General features: G+C 29.6%; 1 protein-coding gene across 6 annotated transcripts in view; it reads right to left on the bottom strand.

Moving 5' to 3' along the window:
* LOC142322123 (uncharacterized) overlaps positions 1 to 21,498 on the bottom strand; it is a 63,738-nt gene that overhangs the window by 19,704 nt on the left and 22,536 nt on the right. For 3 of the 6 annotated variants that reach the window (XR_012755781.1, XR_012755780.1, XM_075360837.1), the window contains exon 5: positions 20,245 to 20,401. Coding sequence is in view for 4 of the 6 variants with exons in the window: in XM_075360837.1 (XP_075216952.1) it covers positions 20,245 to 20,401 (157 nt within the window). In the remaining 2 variants the exon portion in view is untranslated. Of the gene's footprint in view, positions 1 to 16,375; positions 16,637 to 19,193; positions 19,766 to 20,244; positions 20,402 to 21,498 lie in introns of those variants that run through there. The other 3 variants (XM_075360835.1, XM_075360836.1, XM_075360834.1) reach the window with 3 other exon arrangements.

The following is a 21,498-nucleotide window of genomic DNA, read 5'->3' as shown; positions in this document are numbered from 1 at the left end:
AATTTTAATAGTAAAATATAACTAACTATTACTGCAGAATAAGATTTTTTTATGAAAATATTTTCAAACTTATATTATCAATCCAAACAAATTTCCAGTCGACAGCACATTAACTTCGTTTATATCAACAAAACTAGTTCACAGTTGAGAAGAATGGTTTACTACAGTAATTAAATTTAAAATACCAAAATAAAAATTATTAATAATTATTAAAAACAAAAATAATTTCATACTGAATAAAGTTCTCATTTTTATGCAGATTAGTACAAAAGACAAGTAAGAAAAAAGATGATAAAATTATTATAAAAACTGCAGACAACTACCTTAATTTTAATTTATTTTATATGTCATTTATAAGATAAAGTAAATATGCGTAGTAATTTAATATTATAAATAGATATAATAACAAGCAAGTTGAAATATAAGGGGAGGGGTTACAGAAAGTAGCAAGATTAATAAAATATTTTCATTAGTGTGATTGTACAATCAATATAACACTCAGAATTAGTTTTCTTTTGTTACTTTATTTTAACTAATTTTATTAATTAATTATGCATTGAGTACTGATTTTATGTTCATTGCGTATTTCATGTTCGATATAAGTGAGCTTCACGTGATCTAATACATATGGTATAAAAAAGTTTGATAACAGATAATTCATAAACTGAAACACTTTATAGAAGGTAAATAAAAAACAAGGTGAGCTGTATGAAGTTTTATTAATAGTATAATATATAATATAAAGCCAACTCGGTGGTAAAAAATCAAAAAAATATAGGAAAATTATATTTTATATACAGATAAAAATTCTAATGATAAAAATAAATCATTTGTCTTAACACAAAATAAGATATATTTCTATCTTTTAAATGTCAATTAGCTTTTCATTCTATAAAAGTTCAGTCGTAAAGTAAAATAAAATACTTTACACTGCCTACATTATTTTTAGAAACTTTATGTTTTTTTTTACTATTTATAACAAATACTACAACAGTTAATTTTCTGATTTTTTTTTAAATGCTCTCGCCAACTTTATACATTTCAAGTACCTTGAGCAAAAAAATAATTTGACTAAAATTTTGATCGTGATAAAGCATTATCACAGAGTAAAGAATAATGATGTTAAGGTTAACTGTATCTGGTAATTAGTATAATTAAGCAAGACATTGATGTAAAGCATTCAAGATCAGAATGTCAGGGAAATAAATTTTCTGAAAACTGAAAAATTAAGGTAAAAGTATAATAATAAACCAAGATATAGATTATAATGTAGTAAGAAAGAAATTGGAATTAATAACTCCTATTTCAACAAAAAGATTACAGAAAATCAACAAGTTATGACAAAATGTTTAAAAATAATCCACATTAATTGCTGCAAATGTAACAATACTATACAACTATTTTCTTTGTATATAAAAAAATGTATAGTTTTCATTAAAAAAAAAAATATTTTTAAGTAACTGCAATTATTCGGAAACATTATTTATCTAATTAGTGAATAAATTATTTCAGAAACTACAGAAGTGACACTTTTTCAAAATTATTCTTTTACTTTCTTGTACGAAGTAAAGGAAGTATTGTGATGGCGAAAAATTTTGGTTTTCAGATTTCAGGAAATAACTATTTTGACCATCCCTGAATCCATTTTGACTAGTTTCGGCATGACATCTGTACACACACATATATATGTACGTATGTATGTATCTTGCATAACTCAAAAGCAATTAGTATGTTGAAATTTTGGATTTAGAACTGTTGTAAAATCTAGTTGTGCACCTCCTTCAACTGCAACTGACTGAACCAAATGTCCAAAACAGCCTAAAATCCAAAAAAAATTTGGATTCTGAACTTTTTCTTAACTGCAGTAATAAGCCCTTATGAAGAGTTTTTCAATGATATATCATAAGTGCTACTTATTTTCATTGGTCTTTTTTAATTTAAATATATCAATTTATTAATAATTATTAACCCATGATTGTAAAAGATTTTTACAATAAATAATTATTCAATAATAGCAATAAAAAAAAAGATATGAAAAAATCACAAGTTATAAGTGAAATAAAATTTTATATACTTTTAAAAATATGTATATGCAATTTAATATGAATTATTACACATGAGTATATGTAATAGATTTGGTCAAACATCTGATTTAATATTAATTGAAAATTATAATTAAGAAATGTATTATTTTTGGAATTTCTAGTTTAATTTCTATTTAATTGTATTTAATTATTCTGTAATTTCTGTTTAATTTTATCTACATTAAAGTTAACAACAGAGTGACTGAAAAATAGAGCCTCACAAGAACAACATATATATTGAGGCATACATGCCTGATCTTTAATAAATTGCAAAAAATTCTTATCTTTTAGTTCACTACTCCTGTTAAATTAATAATTGTATAAATATTTGATGTTAATAAAAACTATTATTTCAGCAATTGTGTAACTGTCCACTTTATTGAAGAATTGGAGGATCGTATCTCACTTTCAAATGAAATAAATTTAAATGAAGTGCAGCAAAAAATATGTATATGTAATTTAATAAGTGTACAAGGAAGTCATGTAGTGTCCATATCAGATTTTTTAATATAAAAATAGTATGGATGATAAAATGTATGGATATAAAAAGAATTTAAAAATTACGGCAAATAAGAAAGAAACATTAAGAAAAAAGCTATTTTTTTAGTGATTAATTTACCACATAAGCTTGAAGGTTGTGCTGTGAGAATAAGAATAAAAATGTAATAGTGTACACAAAGATTTGCAACAAACGCTATAGCCTTGCTGGGATTTGTACCCAGGACCTGTGTCTGAAAGGTCAAGCTGCTGCCACTCCACTACAGAGACGGGGAAGAATTTTGAAAAGAAAATTGTACATTAAAAGTACTACATTATTGTACTACATTAAAAGTAGTGTAAAGGTGAAGGAAGCTGAGAAGATTAGACTTAAATGCAAGTAAGCTGGTTATGTTTATTATTAGCTATTATTTATATTAGTTAGATTAAAATTCTGACAATAATTGTGCCTACCATTAGTTTTGAGAAGCTTTTATAAAAAACAATTATCTTGCCATATAGTTTATGTTATGTTTATTACTTGTTACGTAAATAGTTAGCTTTCTTTTTACAGAAGACAAAAATTGCTATAATTACTATAAACAATTTAACTTTAATAGCATTATGGTTTTAGTTTTAAAAAAACCTTTGGTTTGTTTATTTTCAGATGCCAAAAGTGTTTTCAGAGAATTAATGAAATGGATCCAATGGATACTTTTATGAATTTTTGTAAGTATAGAATTTAAAAATACATAAAATTTGTTTCTACAAATATTTACAGATTAACATGAAGTCAAACAGTGTACAAAAATCAGAAAAACTGTCTAAATGATTTGTTAATTTTATTCATTCTTTATAACTTAATGACTGCGTTCTTGAAGCACATAAAACTGAATTTTGTCATATAATTGGGATTACTTCTAATCAATTGACATAAGTAATTGATCTGTCAAAAGAAAACAATTATCAGAAGATATGCAAACGCAAGGATACTTATATAATATTACTTCCTCTGAAAGAGACCCATTATTCAAATATACATATAAAAAGCCTTTTTTAGCTTAGTTATAGAAATAAATACAAGAAAAATAAAAAATGTATTTAGGGAAAAAATCCACGTACTAGAGTAAATTAGAGGTTTTACTAAAAAAATATTTATTGAACGATTTGATTTGTACAACAGTAAATCACAGGTCGACATATTCATCATATCTCAGTTACATTCATCTTAACGTAAATATAAGAACACTAACCTGAACGACAATGTCAAGCATGAAACAGTTCCTAAGCTGATGGTACACAAGAGGAAAAGCAAAACATTTTATTATAAAATAAAAGAAATAAAAAAACAAATTCAGAATGGTAACTGAAAATTCTGGATTATACGAGGGTAAATCAATTATTATCCGCAATGTAGTTACATTTTATTGCAATACAAATAGGAAACTTACATGTACATCATTTTTCAACATAGTCCCGTTGCATTTCAACCGACTTGGTCCATTGTTGCACAAGCTTCCTGATGCCCTCATAAAAGAAGGTTTTCAGTTGAGCTGTGAGCCACGAATGCACTGCTTCTTTCACTATTTCGTACGAGGTAAATTGACCTCTTTAATGCCTTTTTGAGTGAACCAAACAAGTGGTAGTCAGAAGGGGCAAGATCAGGACTATATGGAAGATGAGCCAGCACTGCGGAAGATGAGCCAGTTTTTAGAGCTTTTCAGCAGTGTGGGCAGCAGTATGTAAATGGCATTGTCATGCAACAACACAACACCTTTTTACAGCAGTCCTCTGCGTTTGCTTTGAATTGCAAGCTTCAGCTTGGCAGTAAGCATATCAATGTAACACGTACTGTTTATTGTCGTGCCTCTTTCCTCATAATGTTCCAGTACTGGGCCTTGTGAGTCCCAAAAAACCGTAAGCATTAGTTTTCCTGCAGACGATTGGGTCTTGAACTTTTTTTTGTAGGGCGAATTTGGATGTTTCCATTCCATACTCTGCCATTTACTCTCCGGCTCATAATGGTGGATCCATGATTCGCCACCAGTGATGATTCTGTCTAAGATGGCCCATTCATTACCATAGCGATCCAAATGTTTTTGGCAGATGTCCAAGCGCGTTTGTTTATGCAACTGAGTGAGTCGTTTTGGGACCCATCTTGCACAGACTTTATGAAACCCAAGTCTGTTGTGGATGATTTCGTAGGCAGAACCGTGCCTACAGACGAATTTGCAGACGGTGTGCCACTTCATCAATAGTTACTCATCTGTCTAAGAAAACCATGTAACGTGCACGCTAAATGTTTTCCTCATTTGTGGTGGTAAACGATTGTCCGGCTCCTTCATCGTGCATAAGACTTGTGCAACCATTTTTTAATCCATTCATAGACACTCCATTAACACACTGTTCCCATACTGTACCAAAAGTCTTCGATGAATTTCGGATAAAAATTCAATTTAGTAAAATTATCATCATTGTTCCTGAGGTTAGAGTAATAATCTGAAACTTCTGTTGGTAAGTGGAAAATATATAAATAATTTATATATTAATACGAAACAGGCCATGATTAATAAAATATTTAAAAATATTCACCTTTTCAGTGACAACTGTAAAGGACAAACTAGAAATAATACACTACCATATACTATAATACTGCAAAGCTCTTGTTGAAAAAACAATTTTTGAGAACATTCTACAATATTATCAGATTTCTTCTTTACTGGCAGATTTCTACAAAGCTGAAATGCAGAAGCTGATCACACGATACAAGTGCCTTATTATAGGCAGAAATTATGAAAAATTGTAGATTAAGATCCGGGCATTCAAAATAAAAAATTTTTTTCAAAAAAAGATTGCTTGTTATTTTTTATATGAAAACAGTACATATCTGAAAAACATGCCTTGTATGTTGAATGAGAAGGGATTTAAAGGTTGGTGGAATGAATTTTATAAAGTTAGCTACTTGTCTGATTGTTTTATACAAACAGAAAATTCTGAAAGAAAAGATGATTAAATTTCAAATATCAGAATAAAATGATTTGGGAAATTTTTTAAAAGAAGCTGTTAAGTTACATGCAGACCTTACAACGATAGTTTCTTACCTGCTGATTTTCCCTGCACACATCTAAAAACAGATTTCTGCAAGCAATTTGGATGGAATTGCCAAAATAATTATCATACAAAGGTCAAATTCTAATTAACATTAAAGAATTAATGATCTGCTTCAATTAAGCTTGCACTTAGCAGAGGATAGAAAACAATTTTGATGAAGAACTATACTCCTAATTAATGACTAATACAGATGAAAATGAAAATTATAAAGAATGAAATTCACTTAATTATTCTCACTTTGTTAATTTTTTTATAATTTTTACTTTTTTGTTAAATTACAATAAATCTATAACTTTTTCTAATAAATTTATGTCATCTTTATTGTTGAAACCTTAAGAAATATTTATTAACAGAAATCCTCTAAATACAGCATATATTTTTACTTATTTTACTGAAATTAAGATGATCTGTTTTGCTGCAGATTACTTTGTGTTAGTATCATTATAATAACACATAGATTAAAAAATAATTTGCAAGTTAAAAAATTTTGAGAAAAAAGTTATTACACAAGTTTTTTCACAAATTTAATTTTTGTCAGTTATGGAATTACTGAAGTAATTAATTCAAGTTGATTCTAGAGCCTGAAGAATATATATTTATTGCAATATTATGCAACATGAGAAAATGATAATCCTCAGTTTCCCACGTAAAGAAGTGGCATCCTAATAAAGAAGCAGCTGTTCACCAGGCGAGAGTAGAAACTATTAGGGCAGCTCTACAGATGGGTGGTGGCCAACACATTTTCCACCATATGTTCAAAGAAAAAGAGATAAAATTGAGGAAGGGGGTAAATAGAGGAAGGAGATGATTACCCAATAGAGGGACTACCTCTTATCTGAATAAGTTTGTTTAGTATTACATACGATGAAATGCAATCATTCAGAGACAGACATTTTCAAAACACTAATAAATTTGAAAACATTAACGATTTTTAAATTTGCCAGTTATTACTGAAATCAGGAATCAACCTTTAATAATTGCAATATTTAACAGTCAAATGAAAAAGATCCCTATTTTTATAATCCTCAGAACAACTGAAAAAAGAAAAAAGTCGTAAGCACAACATCGACAATGTGAAAAACTAAACACTAATGTGAAAACTCTTTCGACTAATGTGAAAATATCTCACATTATTAGCAATCTTATTGTATATTATTTTATAAAATCAAAATTCACATTAATTTACTTCATGATTCTAAATCAAGTTATATTATTAATTAAATATAATATTTAATTTACGTTGACTGCTAAGCCCACTCTGATCCAAGGTAATTTGGCTTCTATTGGTAACCTGCCACCACTCCGATCAGAGTAGTGGTAACAAATCATTTCTCTCGATATACTATTAGTATGGAATAGTTAAAAGGACTGATTTGCTGTTGCAGCATCATTTATAAATAATGGTTCACTGTGCAGTCTTCGCTGAAAATGGCTGATACACCAGGTCCAGTGGACTCCAGTGTGAACGCAGAAATAAAGCGCACAATAAGTAATGAGAACTACTGTGATATTTGATCAACAGTGAGAATAGTTTAGAAGATATCAGCGATGAGTATTTTCTGGATTCTGAAACTATATTAGAAGAGTTAAAAATATTTTTAGCCTTATTGCTTCTCACTGGCAATATTTCGTCACCTCATCTCAGTGATTATTGGAAAATTAATAATTTTTTAGATATACTAATATTCAGAAGTACATGTTCTGAAACAGATTTCCTTTAATTTTAAGATGTTTACATTTCTTATCAGTCAACAAAAATGCTGGTGACAATCTACAAAAAATAAGGCTTGTAACTGACTTTTTTAACGAAAAAATTATTAAGGTTTATTACACAGACAAAGAAATGTCTCTAGATGAGCCCATGGTTCTGACATAGTCACTTAATATTCCAATAATATACAAAAAAACCAGAGCCATAAGTATGGCATGAAATTACATAAGGATGTATGATTTTAATTGTTCCAGGAGATTTTCTCATAAACTACGCACAATACAAAAAAAATTACCTAAACAAAAGTTACTAACACCTCTTGGTAACCTTAGATTTGACCTTGTTTCAAGGTTAACATGATTTTTTTAATGGAATGACCTATTTTTGACCCCACAAATAAAAGGAGCAGAAAATTTTAATTGGAATATGTAGTTACAAATATGACCTTAGACCTTTTTTTGAATGTCATACAGCTAATCATCAGAGATAGTGTTATACGAGTAAAAATAATGTTATAGGGAGATAATGTTATACAAGTTACACATTTCTGAAGATCATACAATATTCCTGAAATGTTTATATTCCAGGCCATTTATCTCACAAATTATGGGAAAGAAACTTTATTAGGTCATAAAAATGACTTTACACTAATGTATACTGCTATCTCTGATGGTTAGCCATATGACATTCAAAAAAGGCCCATGGTCATATGTGTGCTTACGTATTCCAATGTAAAATTTGCTGCTCTTTTCATTGGTGGAGTCAAAAATAGGTCATTCCATTTGAAAAAATTGAGTTAACCTTGAAATAATGGTCAAGGTCAAACACAAGGTCATCATGAGTTGTCCCCCTGCAATCTGAGTAACTTTTGTTTGTCATTTTTTTGTATTGTGTGTAGTTTACAAGAAAATCGTCTGGGGTGATGAAAATGAAACATTCTATATATAGTAACTGAACCAAATGGTTTGGTGCTTAAAATTCATGTACGAGGGTGAATAAAATTTAAATAACAAAATTTAATTTTGCTATTATATGCAGCAAGCAATTCTGGGTTGGGGAGTTAATGTTCAATGTGTTAGAGAGGGGGAACCAGTTTGATTAGCTCCTCCATTCTGTTCTGTTGTTAGTACAGCCACAGCTGACCATTTGTACCATTTGAGAGTTTATTGAAGATGTTTGCCAGTTCATTGTTGAAGAAATCACTTCAGAAGTAGCTATCAACTATGGAAGTACTCCATCGATTATCTCTGATCATCTTGGCTTTAGAAAAATTAGTGCTCGATGGGTTCCGAAGTTGTTGACCAAAAATCAAAAACAGATCAGGTTGGAGATCTGTGAGAGACTTCTAAATCAATTTCAACAAGAAGGGGACAATTGTTTGAAGCACATCGTCACATGTGAGGAGACATGGGTCATTATTACTCTCTGGAATTAAAAATGGCGAATAAGGAGTGGCGAAAGAAGAACGAGGGCTCCCTAGTGAAGGCCAAAACCCATCCAATGGCCAGAAAAATTCTTGCAACAATTTTTTTTGACTCAAGGGGAGTTTTATTCACTGATTTTCTCCACAATCAATAAACGATGAATGCGGCTTACTATTGCCAGCTGCTACAGTCAACAAAAGCCGGCTACCAAAACAAAAATCAGGGTATGCCCAACACAGATGTCATCTTCTTCATGGTGCCAGGCCGCACACCATGATTTTAACAAGGGATAAATAGGAAATAATTCACTGGGAAACCCACGACCACCCTCCCTAGAATCTAAATTTGTCTCCTGTGATGTCGAGGAGCACTCTCAGAGTGAACATAAAAACTCACATTTTATGTCTGAAAAATTAAAAAAAGAAAAAATAAATCTGAGTTTTGTAATGGAGTTTACCTTGGGAAATGGCATGACATGCGTACTGTGAATTATATTACTACCAAATTTGGGAATCAGATGAGGCTTTTGACAAATGAAAGAGACACTATAACTGAAAAGCCAATAGCTATTTTAAATTATAATAACTTCATGTCTGGAGTAGATGGACAAGATCAAATGATGGCATACTACTCTTGTAGTAAAAAAAACCATTCGGTGGTACAAATAACTTTTTGTACATATTTTACAACTAAATTTGTTAAATGCATTCTTTTTACATTCTATGTACATTAAGTATCACCGTTTTTAATATTTTAAATTAGAAATAAGCTGGTTATCATTCCAAACAACACTAATTATTCGACCAGTTGCCACACCTTCAGAAAATTGCACCCACTACATCAGTAAAACTGAAAAAACAGCAGCAGAGAAGAAAAGAATGAAAGAATCGAAAACAGTTTCAAGAAAAGAGTGTAAGAGCAGAAGACAAAGAAAATAATAAAACTAACTATATAAATGTAAAATGTGTGCAGGAATTCCATACTTTCTTTAGACTGTTTTGAAGATTATAATAAAATTAAAATTTTAAATATCGTAAGATATACTGTAATTAAATATCAAAATTTAAAAATAAACTGTGTAATTTTACATTTTTCATATCATTAATAAATAATACAATTAAGATTATAATGGTTTAGTTATTCCTACTGCTTTGCAGGAATTAGCAAAAAGGGGATAACAGGTAGAATAACTCCTGTTTGCAGAAGTAACTAAACCAATGGTTTAGGCAGAGTTATTCCTCCTGCTTTCCAGCATCATGAAGAAAATACTGATGCTGAATACTGATCGCTCTGATCAGAGTTCTTTTTTTTTTAATCACAAATAAAATAAATCGTAAAAATTACATTTATAATAATATTACACACTAACAAAAATCCACTGAACAAATAAATTAATAATTAAAATCCCGGCAACAGTGAACCATCTTAATACTCAGTCGACAGCCAACATGTTAATATCTAAAATCATGTTACATTAATTAAATATTAGTTTACGGCAGCACACAAATTAGAATTTCCAAGAAAATGTATTTGAGATAACAACAAATTTTAGCAAACAAGAAAAAAATTAATTTTTGTATATATTACAACTAAATTTTTTTTCTACTTTATATTCATCAGAAATCTGAATTATCAAACTAAAATGATTCAAATAGTTTTTACTGAATTAAATTATTGAAATAAGGACTTTTCACATTTAGATGTTACATTTTTAAAGTTAATGTAAGATAAAAAGCTTCAATTGACTTTTAATAAGTCATAAATAATACACAGAGTAAACACTAGATATAATTATGTGAGTGTGTGTATGTATGTGTGTTCTCCAAAATTTGGAGAATTGTATAAAATAATGCAACACCTGTTCATAATTAAACAGCTACATTTAAATTTATTTTTGGAGAACATTAATCAATACAATATAGCAATAAATAAATTAAACAAACCTATACTTAAAATGTATTTATAAATTAATAAAATATAATAATTTTAATTTCATTATTATTTATATCTTTTTTTCCTTATCATATAAATTAATAACAATTAATGGCACTTTTTCCTTATCTTGTGACACTTAATGTAAAATAACATGTAATAAGCAAAACATTAGTTATAACCACAATAAAAAAATTTAAAAAAAACGCAATATCTTCTTTGATTAACTATACATCTTAAATAATGATGCAATTTTTTTTTATCTTAAATTTGATCATACAAACATTTTATAATAAAATTTAAAGCAAATGTAACACAACAGTTTACTACAAAAATCTAATATAAAAAATAAAACAATGTTAAGTAATGTTTTTATAGTTTATTGTGCCTCACAACGTGTAGACACCAGACTGCAGTAAGATAATCATTAAAAAAAGCAAGCCAAGTTAAAGAAGTGTATTAAAAACCAGCCAATTTAAAAATCAATATAACTATAATAATATCTAAATAATTTAATCAAAATTAATAATATTAAGTTAAAATGAATGAAATGTCAATCATGTTATAGGGCAGTATATTTTAAATGGTAAAACAAACTATCATCAGATTAATCAAATTATTTTAATTTCTTTGAATAAGATTATTCATATAAATAAAATTATGAGATTAATCATTTTAATAAAAGAGATTATCTTAAATAATTTAAACAATACATGGATGAAACAATACAAAATAACAAAAATATAGTGAACAATTCCTTTCAGGAAAGGATAAGTATTCGGTTATGGATTATAGCACTTGGATATAAGGTACAGAGAAAAATGATGAAATTGAAATGGCTGCACAAAATGAGAAATGAGGAGTTATTAAAAGTGGGCAGAATTTAATGAAAATAGTAAACGGAAAATCTTATTTGGGTTAGGTACTATGTAGAAATTATCTTTAGTGGAGAATTTTACAGAAAAGCAGAAAGAAGGAGAGGAAGATGAAGGAAGAGATATTTAAAAACATTTTATTTGTTCCTTTTAATCTTTTATTTCTTTCTTTTGAAGAAATAAAATATTTTACAAAAAAAAGTGGAGGCAATTCAGTTGAAACCAATCAAGAGTAAGATTATCTTAAAAGGATAGTAAAGAGGACTTACTTTAGTTCTATGGAAAATTACTGTCCTTGCATAGGTCGTTTTCACATAAAGCACCAAGTATAATATAATTATTTTTTTGATTAGGCCTATGACATTATTCCATGATGACTATTTGGCACTTAAATTATCTAGAGAAAGAAGATGAGAATGAAATTATGTAAAAGTGTTATATATAAAATGTGAAAAAGAGTAAAATTCAGAAGTTTAAAAACTACGTTAAATAGGAAACTGGAGTAATGTAAAGAAATATTAAGTCATCACAAATGATTGTTAATAACAATTATAATATAAAAAATCCCAAAAGAAGAGAAAAACTATGTTAGGGAAAGAAAGTAATAAGTGGCTATTTGCTGAAGATATTTAATAAGGGAAAACAAGCGTATGCATAATTTTACACATGGAAGAAAGAACCAAAATATCCATAAAAATGAGAAATAAAGATTATATAAGATTAGGACAACGATTAAACATGATTAAGAAGAATAATGATGGTAAGGAAAAAATAAAATTTCAGCAAGTTGCAATGTGAGAAGCTATTACGTCATAAGTTTACTTATAACTCCTAAAATTAAGAGATAGGAAAGAGGAAGTGCAAGCAGTCTATTACAAAATATGAGTTCATTAATCTAGAATAACAAGAAATTATATAGCATCAAAAGGTATTCTACAAGGCACTACCAATCCTGACAGGATAGCTAGGTTAACGATTACAATAAGAGAGCATAGAAAGATGCTGTACTAAACCCAACAATTTGTGCATCGAGATCAAAAGTAAATTAAAAGCAATATATACAGAGTATGGAAGTCTGATAATTAAAGGAGACAAGTAAAAGAACAGGAGAAAGTAGAAGGCATCAATTCTCTGCCTAACCAAATAGTCAAATTAAATTTACATACAAAATGGAAGAAAAATATGAATAATTAATTATTTGAATAAAAATAATTGAAACAAAAATAAAACTCAAAAATGAAAACAAAATAAAACTAGAAACTCTAAAATACTTGATAGAAATCACTTGATAATAACACAATACATAAACTTAACAATTACCCATAATATGAATAATATAAATGCATGAAATGTTAAAAAAAAATAGTTAATGGGCATATAATCACATAAACATATGAATTAAACATAGATTTAATACTATAAAAAATATTTTAAAACAAAAGAATAGATATAATGACAAATATAAATATGGTTTCTGTAAATTTAAATGTAATAAGCAGTTATTACAATAATACAATAATAATCATAATGGGAAACTGCAAGATGATGATCTTGCAGTTTAACAGCTTTATCATTTTAAATTGTAAAGGTTAACAGCTTTATCATTTTAATTTTGAAATACAATTCAGAAATGAAGCTTAATCAAAAGCTTAATAATTATGAGACATATTCCATAAAGGGCCGTTTCAGCATTAAAAAAAATTAACTTGTGAGAAAAGGTTTTTACTTACAGTTTTAGTTTACTATATATCTATTTCACTTTTCCACATAATCACCACTCAGTTCTAAACACTTTCGTAATGCCGCACCAGTTTCTGTAACCCCTCTACATAAAAGTTCGGTGCCTGGGAATTGAACCAGTTGACAACGGCAGTCTTGAGTTCCTCGTCATTTTCAAACCATTGTCCACCAAGCCACTATTTGAAATGCAAGAAGAGAAAGTAGGCTAGGTGCAAGGTCAGGACTATATGTAAGGTAGTCAAAATGTTCCCAACAAAAATTTTGAATCTTCTTCTTGGTTAAGGCAGCAGTGTGAGGACGCGCATTGTTGTGAAGGAGGATCATGCTGGACACTTTCCTGCATTGTCAATTTTGGATTACATATCTCAGTTGGTGAGTGTTTTGCAGTACACATAAGCTGTAATTGTTGATCCATCTTCCATGAAATCAACCAAAATGACCCTAATTTTCATCCCAAAAATCGATAGCGAACATTTTTCGACTCGAGTATGGAGATTGCTTAAACTTTTTCAGTTATGAAGAATTTCAATTGTGCCACTACACTGACTGTTGATTTGATTCTGCACTGGTGTAGGATACTAACATCTCGTCGCCCGTAACAATGTAGGAAAACAAATCACCTCCATCTTTCTGATAGCGGCCCAAAAATGCTCATCCACTGCACAGTCTTTGCTCTTTGAGTTGGTCAGTGAGCATTTTCAGTACCCATCTTGCTCACAATTTGTGATATCCAAGCTTTTCTATGACAATCATGCAGACAGATGTGTGACCAACATGAGGAAATTCATCAGCCACAGCACTGATGCTCAATCATGCTCAAATTGTGATCAATTGTCGATTACGTCGCAGTTTTCGATTCACTTGTTCAACGATTTTGTTGATCTGAATAAGAGGCCTGCCATTCTGCTCTTCGTCATGCACATTTGTGCGGTCATTTTTAAAATCTTGACACCATTGTCTAACCTTTCCTTCACTCATTACTGTAGGTCCATACAATAGGCACAACTTCTAATGAATTTCAGCAGCTGAAGATACTTTTGCACACAAAATTCAAATCACAGCATGCACTTCACAACTGGTAGAAAGGATTGTCGCAAACAGTATGATCTGCATTCACCGGCAGGCAAACGACTACTGAATCAAAACTTCAGTGGTTTCATAAATAGCCAATAAATGGCCCTGCTGCGTGAAACTGAGTTCAGACCTGCTAATATTTAAATATAAGCCGATGGCCCTTACTTTATGAATATGCCTTGTAAAACAAATAAAAGCAGATTAATTATTAGTAGACATCTAATAGTGAACTATATACAATGGCAAAACTAAAATGGCAAAACTAAAATAATAAGTTAATCGCTAGAAGAAATTTATTCTTAACTTATGACAGCAAGGAAAGCTTTTAAATAGAAAAACATGAAAACTACTACTTCAACTAGTATAAATTATTATTTTTTTTAAAATGTATAATAGGAGAGGATAATGTGAACTTGATATAGTTCAGAAGCTATGGATCAGTTTGGGCTGTGAAGAATGGACAGAAGTTGTCAACTCAGTGAAGACAGTTTCAGGTGCAATTCTAGCAACTCTCAACATCTGGATAGACTAAAAACAATGGATGGACGAGATGAAAAAATGTTTCCAAAGTCAAGGGGATACAGAAAATCGAAGGCAAACATAGTGAGGAAAGTGGACGATTGATAAGAATAATTTTCAAGATCTGAAAATGCCATTAAATATTCATAAAACATAACTAATCCATTTACCTCATACCTTTAAATTATTTTAAAAGAGTATTGTTAATTTATATAATATTTGATATTAAATTCATCAGGTGTAATATTTTTCTTGTTGTTTAAATGACGGCTTTTAAAATTACATTTAAACTATATTACATGATTGACTGTAAATGAAAGATCCAGCTTTAGCTCACAGATATCTTGGCCACTATTTCATCCCTGGATGGCTACTCTATTTGGAACCCTTGAATGAGATATAATTTCTAGACAGGCCACAAGCAGAATTGCCACTCCAGTAAGGAAGCAACTGCTTTACAAACCAGACTCTACCAGTAAAATGCTGTTGAGTCAATAGAGCAACTAACTCAGGGAAGAAAAAGATAAACATTATCAAAATTAAGAAAGGATGAGTTATAAAGAAAAGAAAGACTAATCCACAAATGATATGTTTCAGGGTATGTGGGTGCGCACACGCGCACACACACACACACACAAACATTAATTAATATGTTAATTTACAAATATTCTCAACTAAGTGAATCTCTTTCTTTTTCTGTTTAACCTCCAGAACCACCATAAGGTATTACTTCAGAGGATGAATGAGGATATGTATGAATGAAGTGTAGTTTTGTACAGTCTCAGGTCGACCATTTCTGAGAACCTGCTAAGTGAACCTGCCTGTTTCTAACTGTCTTATGTTCTCTTTCCTCTGTAGAAATGAGTTAAAAATATAATCATTCTTTTATATGAGTTTACCTTTGGCTCCCAAGAGAAAAATCACTAATAAAACCTCAGAATGCTGCTTTCAGTCGATAATTTTTTTTTGGATGGAGGTGATTTAAAACCTGTCTATATGACCAATTGTTGGATTGTGTATTTATAATAATCAAGCCACATCCAGTAGTAAACATTTTGCAAAAAAAATTTAGGTATAAACAGTATGAATAAGTACAGTACACAGAGATACTGAAGCAAATTTAATAAAGTGTCTGTTGATTTCAGAAAAAAAACAACACTTATAGCATTACAACACAATAAAGCGAGAATACCCACCACACAACAAATAGAAAATTGATACATGATCATTCAAACCTGCCTCATAGCTGCCTGTCATTTGATATCAGGATTTTTCACCTGTTTCATGATATATAATGGGAACCATTTAACCACAGGTGATTGAAATGAAATAAGCAGTGCAGTTGAAGAATAAGTCACATGAATTTTCATTCACAGCAGTTGAGAAATTACACAATAGGAATGAATTATATATTTTTTTTTTTTAAACAACTTTTTTCTCTTAAAATAACCAAGCCTATACATTACTTTTAAGCTAATCTTTGAACGAAAGAAAATATTATTGAATTTATAAACAATGTCAAGCCCACGAACGTAAAGAAAATAGATTTTGTTAACCGTGGTATTTATTTACTTATAAACTGTTTATGCCTAAATATAATTTATTATAAAAATCCAATACAATCATACAAACTGAACTACCCAGTGTTCATCCAGGAACCAAATCTTGTTTTATTACCTAGAAGGATCCCTGTCAAAATTAAAAAAATTGTTAAAAAAACAAAAAATTGAATTTTATTGAAAAAAAACTTTGATTAAAAAGTTTTTTCTTAAATAAAAAATGTTCTTTTCTTAAATTCTTGTTTCATCAAATTTTTTATTATTCAGTCACAGTGATTAAATAAAAACACATCATGGGGAACAAACCCCCATGTTGTTTTTAAAAAAAAGGTGTCTATAAAGATTGTTTATTCTAATTATATTATTACTTCTATTGGCTTCAATTTTCAGCTAGTAAACCATAAAGAAATATTCATGAAAGCAGAAGGGTGGAAACTTCATTCATCACTCAAAGTAAAAACAACTACCTATGAAAGTCTTTTGAATTTTTTCATCCATTAAAATATTTTGTAAACTATACCCTCAGTAAATTAAAAGAAAGTCATGGAAAGGAGAAAGTTGAATTTTATCTTATTACTTTTTTTTAAGCGCATATTAAATAAATTCCAAAAATCTACTTTTTGCCAAGGTGAGGCAGCACCCTGGTAAATATTTCAAATTAAGAAATGGCAGATGTTACTAAGATTTCAGTCAAGTAAGTTAAAATAAGTTCATTCTCAAAAATTTAATTAAAACAGATTATCCCGTCTATGCAAAAAGCACACTCAAACAGAAAATTGAAGTAAACAAGGCCGCTGGACCAAAACATTTGTGCTTAAATATGAAAGAAAGATAATGTGACAATAAAGTGAATCAGCAATTAACATAAGTTTTAATATGTATACTGTATATAGATAGTGATTAAAGTAGGAAAAATTATATCTATTATGTAGCACATAGTTTAGTCAAGCAACTTAAGAGAACCCATGTTTGAAGACCTTGCTTTGCTATGCCTTGCTGAGGAAAGTTAGCATTACTACAGTATACTACCATCTACGCCACACAAGATTTCAGACTGATTCATAGGTTAGTTTTTATTTGACAGCAATTTTTATTAAACGTATTTGTTGTTTTTCAATACAAGAACAATATCGATCCATAAATTTGCTTTTTATTTTTGGATGGAAAAACATGCGAAGAAATAAAAGCGAAGTTAGATCTGTCCATATGGACTCTACCACCTATTACAACTGTGAAATATTGGTTTAACCAATTTAAATGTGGCCATACATCTGTTTTAGATAACCAGGTTGCCCAGCAGATATTGTTACTGAGAAAATCATTGAAAGGTCCACGGCATGACTCTTGCTGATCGCCGAATAAAAGTGTGCAAAGTAGCAGAGGCCGAAGGTGTGTCATACAGAACAGCAATAAACATTTTACATGTTAAGTTAAGAATGAGAAAGCTGTCAGCCCAATGGTTGCCACAATTTTGAACTTCAGACAACTAGCAGATATGGCTGTCTACTTCGAAGCAGTGTTTGGACCTCTTTAGGCGAAATCCGCAAAAGTTTTTACATCTAGTTTTCACCGTTAATGAAACCTGGATCCATTAATATATGTCAGAGACCAAATCGCAATCAAAACAATGTGTTTTTCCAGGCGAATCTGCTCCAAAGAAGACCAAGACAGTCTCATCGGCCAGAAAGGTCATGGCTACGATTTTTTCGGATGCAAAGGGAATAATTCTCATAGACTTTCTGGAAAAAGAAAGCACAGGGCGGTACTACAGTGAATTATTGGATCGATTCAACAAGAAGTTGAAACAGATACGGCTCCACCTGGCAAAGAAAAAAGTGCTCTTTCATCATGACAATGTACCAGCTCGCTCATCTTGAATGAAGTCACAGCCAAACTGCATTAACTGCGCTACGAATTGCTGCCACATCCACCACACTCGCCTGACCTGGCTCCCTGCAACTTCTTTCTGTTCCCCAACATGAAAATGTGGCTCGCGGGACAAAAAATTCAGCTCAAAGGAAGAGGTCATCGTTGAGATAGAAGCCTATTTTGAAGCGTTTGACAAATCATATTTTTTAGAGGGTTTAAAAAAATGGCAGGGACGTTGGGATACGTGTATCCTCCAAAAAGACAATTATGTTGAAAAATTAAAAAAGATTTTTCTGAAAAACTTTCATTTTCATACTTATTGACCCACCCTCATAAAATATTACTGCAAAAAAAATTATGCTGTAAAATATGACATACTCTGTGTTCTAAGTTTTACTACTCAATCAATAATCTAATTATATGGATAAATTTATACAAAATTACTCTCCAAATTAAATAAAAACAGCAGTAAAGCAACCTCAATTCTGCTAAAAACACACGCATGGTAATTCGATTATCATTATAATATGATATACTGATAAAACAGGTTTTATGCAAACAGATTTCAGTAATTAATACCAAAATGTGTAAAAGAAAAAAAATGAATGCATACAATAGATTTTAATCCAGTTTTTCTTTTGTATGTAAATGATAAAAAACATTTGAGATAAAAAATTTTAAAATGTATTTTGTATTATTAAAACTTAAAAGAATCTATTTGTTCCAGTTGTTAAAATTAATGTTAACACTCACCCCTGCAATAGACTGTTTTGAAAGTGATTAAATAATTATTATTACTATTAATTAATTTATCATTAATCCAAGATGGACCAAGGCATTTTTAGTAAAGCGCAGGATCAAGAGGCGTAAAAAATGTCCACACTTCAAATACTTTTTGCCACATGTTTATTCTAATTAAAAAGTATAATAATTACAGATTTGTTATAATAGTTGCAAACATCTTACAAACATGACATTACTGTCATATTGATGTATGAATTAATTTTATTCTTAATGACCGACTATTATATACATAACAATTTAATTTAAAAATGACTACTGATTTGAATTTAAATTAACATCTTTTAGAAAATCCCAGAAGATGAAGTCACAGCTCTGAAAGTACTAGGATTTACACTTTTTAAATTGTTGGTAAGTGAAAATTTAATTTATACAATAATACATTCTTATCATTTCCTAGGATGCAACGAATTTCCCTCAGTAATTTAAATTTGCGATGCAAGGCCACATAACAAATGCAGTCCACAAGGATATGGTGTATAGTCAAGCAGCAGTCGCAGTGTACATACAGTGGTGCATTTTCTGCTGACATTAGTTATCGGTGAGTAGCTCCAATATATCCTAATCACAATCGGCAGAGGACCAGCTCCTATCAGCAAATTTTAATCCATAAGAATCCCATAGCGACACCGTATATTTGATGTGTCAAAGTTTATTATCAGACAAATATATTGAATACAAGCAGACGTGCTAACTTACCATAACAAAATAATATAGCCTCATTTAGGAAAAAAGAATGAATAAAAATTTCAATATTTTTAACACCCATCTCTAAATATTACAAGAAAAATAAGTTTTCTTTTAACAATGAGTCCCTTGTTGGACCAAGAAGGGGTTAAAAGTATATACTATCTAATTTCTTCTACAAAAATACAAAATCATTAGAAATCTGAACAAAATATTTTCAGAAAACATAGAAGGTAACTCTAATGATGCAATTAATTTTTCAGAACATTTTACAGTATGCCATTTATTAGCACAACATTTTTCTAAACAGTGAGTATTTTTTGACCCCACTTGGTCCATCTAGGGTTAACTTTGAAACACAATGAGAATGATATCAGTAACCTGCTGGTGAAGATACATGAAGTGTATGAAGTGCAGTCAATGGTAACATATCAACTGCATCAGGTACCATATTACAATGAGATATATCCAGATAACGGAGAGTAGGGCAATTATTTTTTATCGCCGAAAGACTTGCATTAGTCAGCTGTTTACAACCCTGTAAAAAAACCAAATATTTTTATTAAACACTTTCATTCTATAAAAAGATAAGGTTACAGATTATTTAGGTCTTTAAAGGGCAATGAATCATAATGTAAAAAGAAGCAGTGAATCATATTCATTTACATATACTGTAAGTTAATAAATGTCACTTTTCATTTGTTAACTTTTACTTTATCAGTAATTGTTTGTTTTCTAAAGTTTTTATTAACATCTCTACACATTTTTCATTCTACTCCATTCAAAGTACAAAAGTAATTACTGAAAATTCTTTTTATTACAATAAGGGTAAAAACTTATATAATGCTTCCTGCAACAAATTTAAATATGTAAGGAATTTAAAGCTGTATGGTGCTTAAGCACCTACAAAAGTATATAGCATAGATACAATAATTTTCAGCTATTCTTTTCTCAACAGAATACAGAATAAAAACCCAAATTTTCATGAAAACAAGATACCCACAGAAGCAAGGTCCACCTATGTTTTTTTTTTAATTACAAGAACTAAGGATATCTTTACCCAGATTATAAGAGTTGAAAAGATTCTTACAAATTATTATAGTTTATATCCCCAATTTGCATAATATTTATAGTCATTCTAAAGGTCTTTTTTTTAAATTGAATTTGAATTACAGTTTTAAGAGAATTTACTAAAGAGATTATGCCACTTAATTTCAGTATTTTATCATATTTCTGCAGAACTGGAGTTAATTTAACAAATGGGTTTGCAATCTGTTTTTAAAAAGAATGATAGAACAATGAATGAAATATTTGTCTGAAAAAGTGGAATAGCCTTTAATCAATAAAAATGCTATTAAGTAAATAATGATTTCATCAGCCTGCTTATTTGCAAGCTGTAATCTAGAAAACTACAGCTAGTTGTTTAATGAATAAAATTTTATAATTACATTTTTAAAAAAACTCAATGTATAAAAAAAAACTAAATAAAATCAATTACTGTTAAAGGAAAAACTAAAACAAATCTGTACACAGACAATAAATGATGTTTGTAGATATAAAATTATTTAATTATTTATCAATGACTAATGCCCCCTACAGAAATCAAATATTTAAAAATCATTAATATGATTTTAC

This window comes from Lycorma delicatula, chromosome 3, assembly GCF_047948215.1.
Source record: "Lycorma delicatula isolate Av1 chromosome 3, ASM4794821v1, whole genome shotgun sequence".
Classification (NCBI taxonomy): domain Eukaryota; kingdom Metazoa; phylum Arthropoda; class Insecta; order Hemiptera; family Fulgoridae; genus Lycorma; species Lycorma delicatula.
The sequence above is the reverse complement of the archived record's forward strand: the minus strand, read 5'-3'. Positions and strand labels throughout refer to the sequence as shown.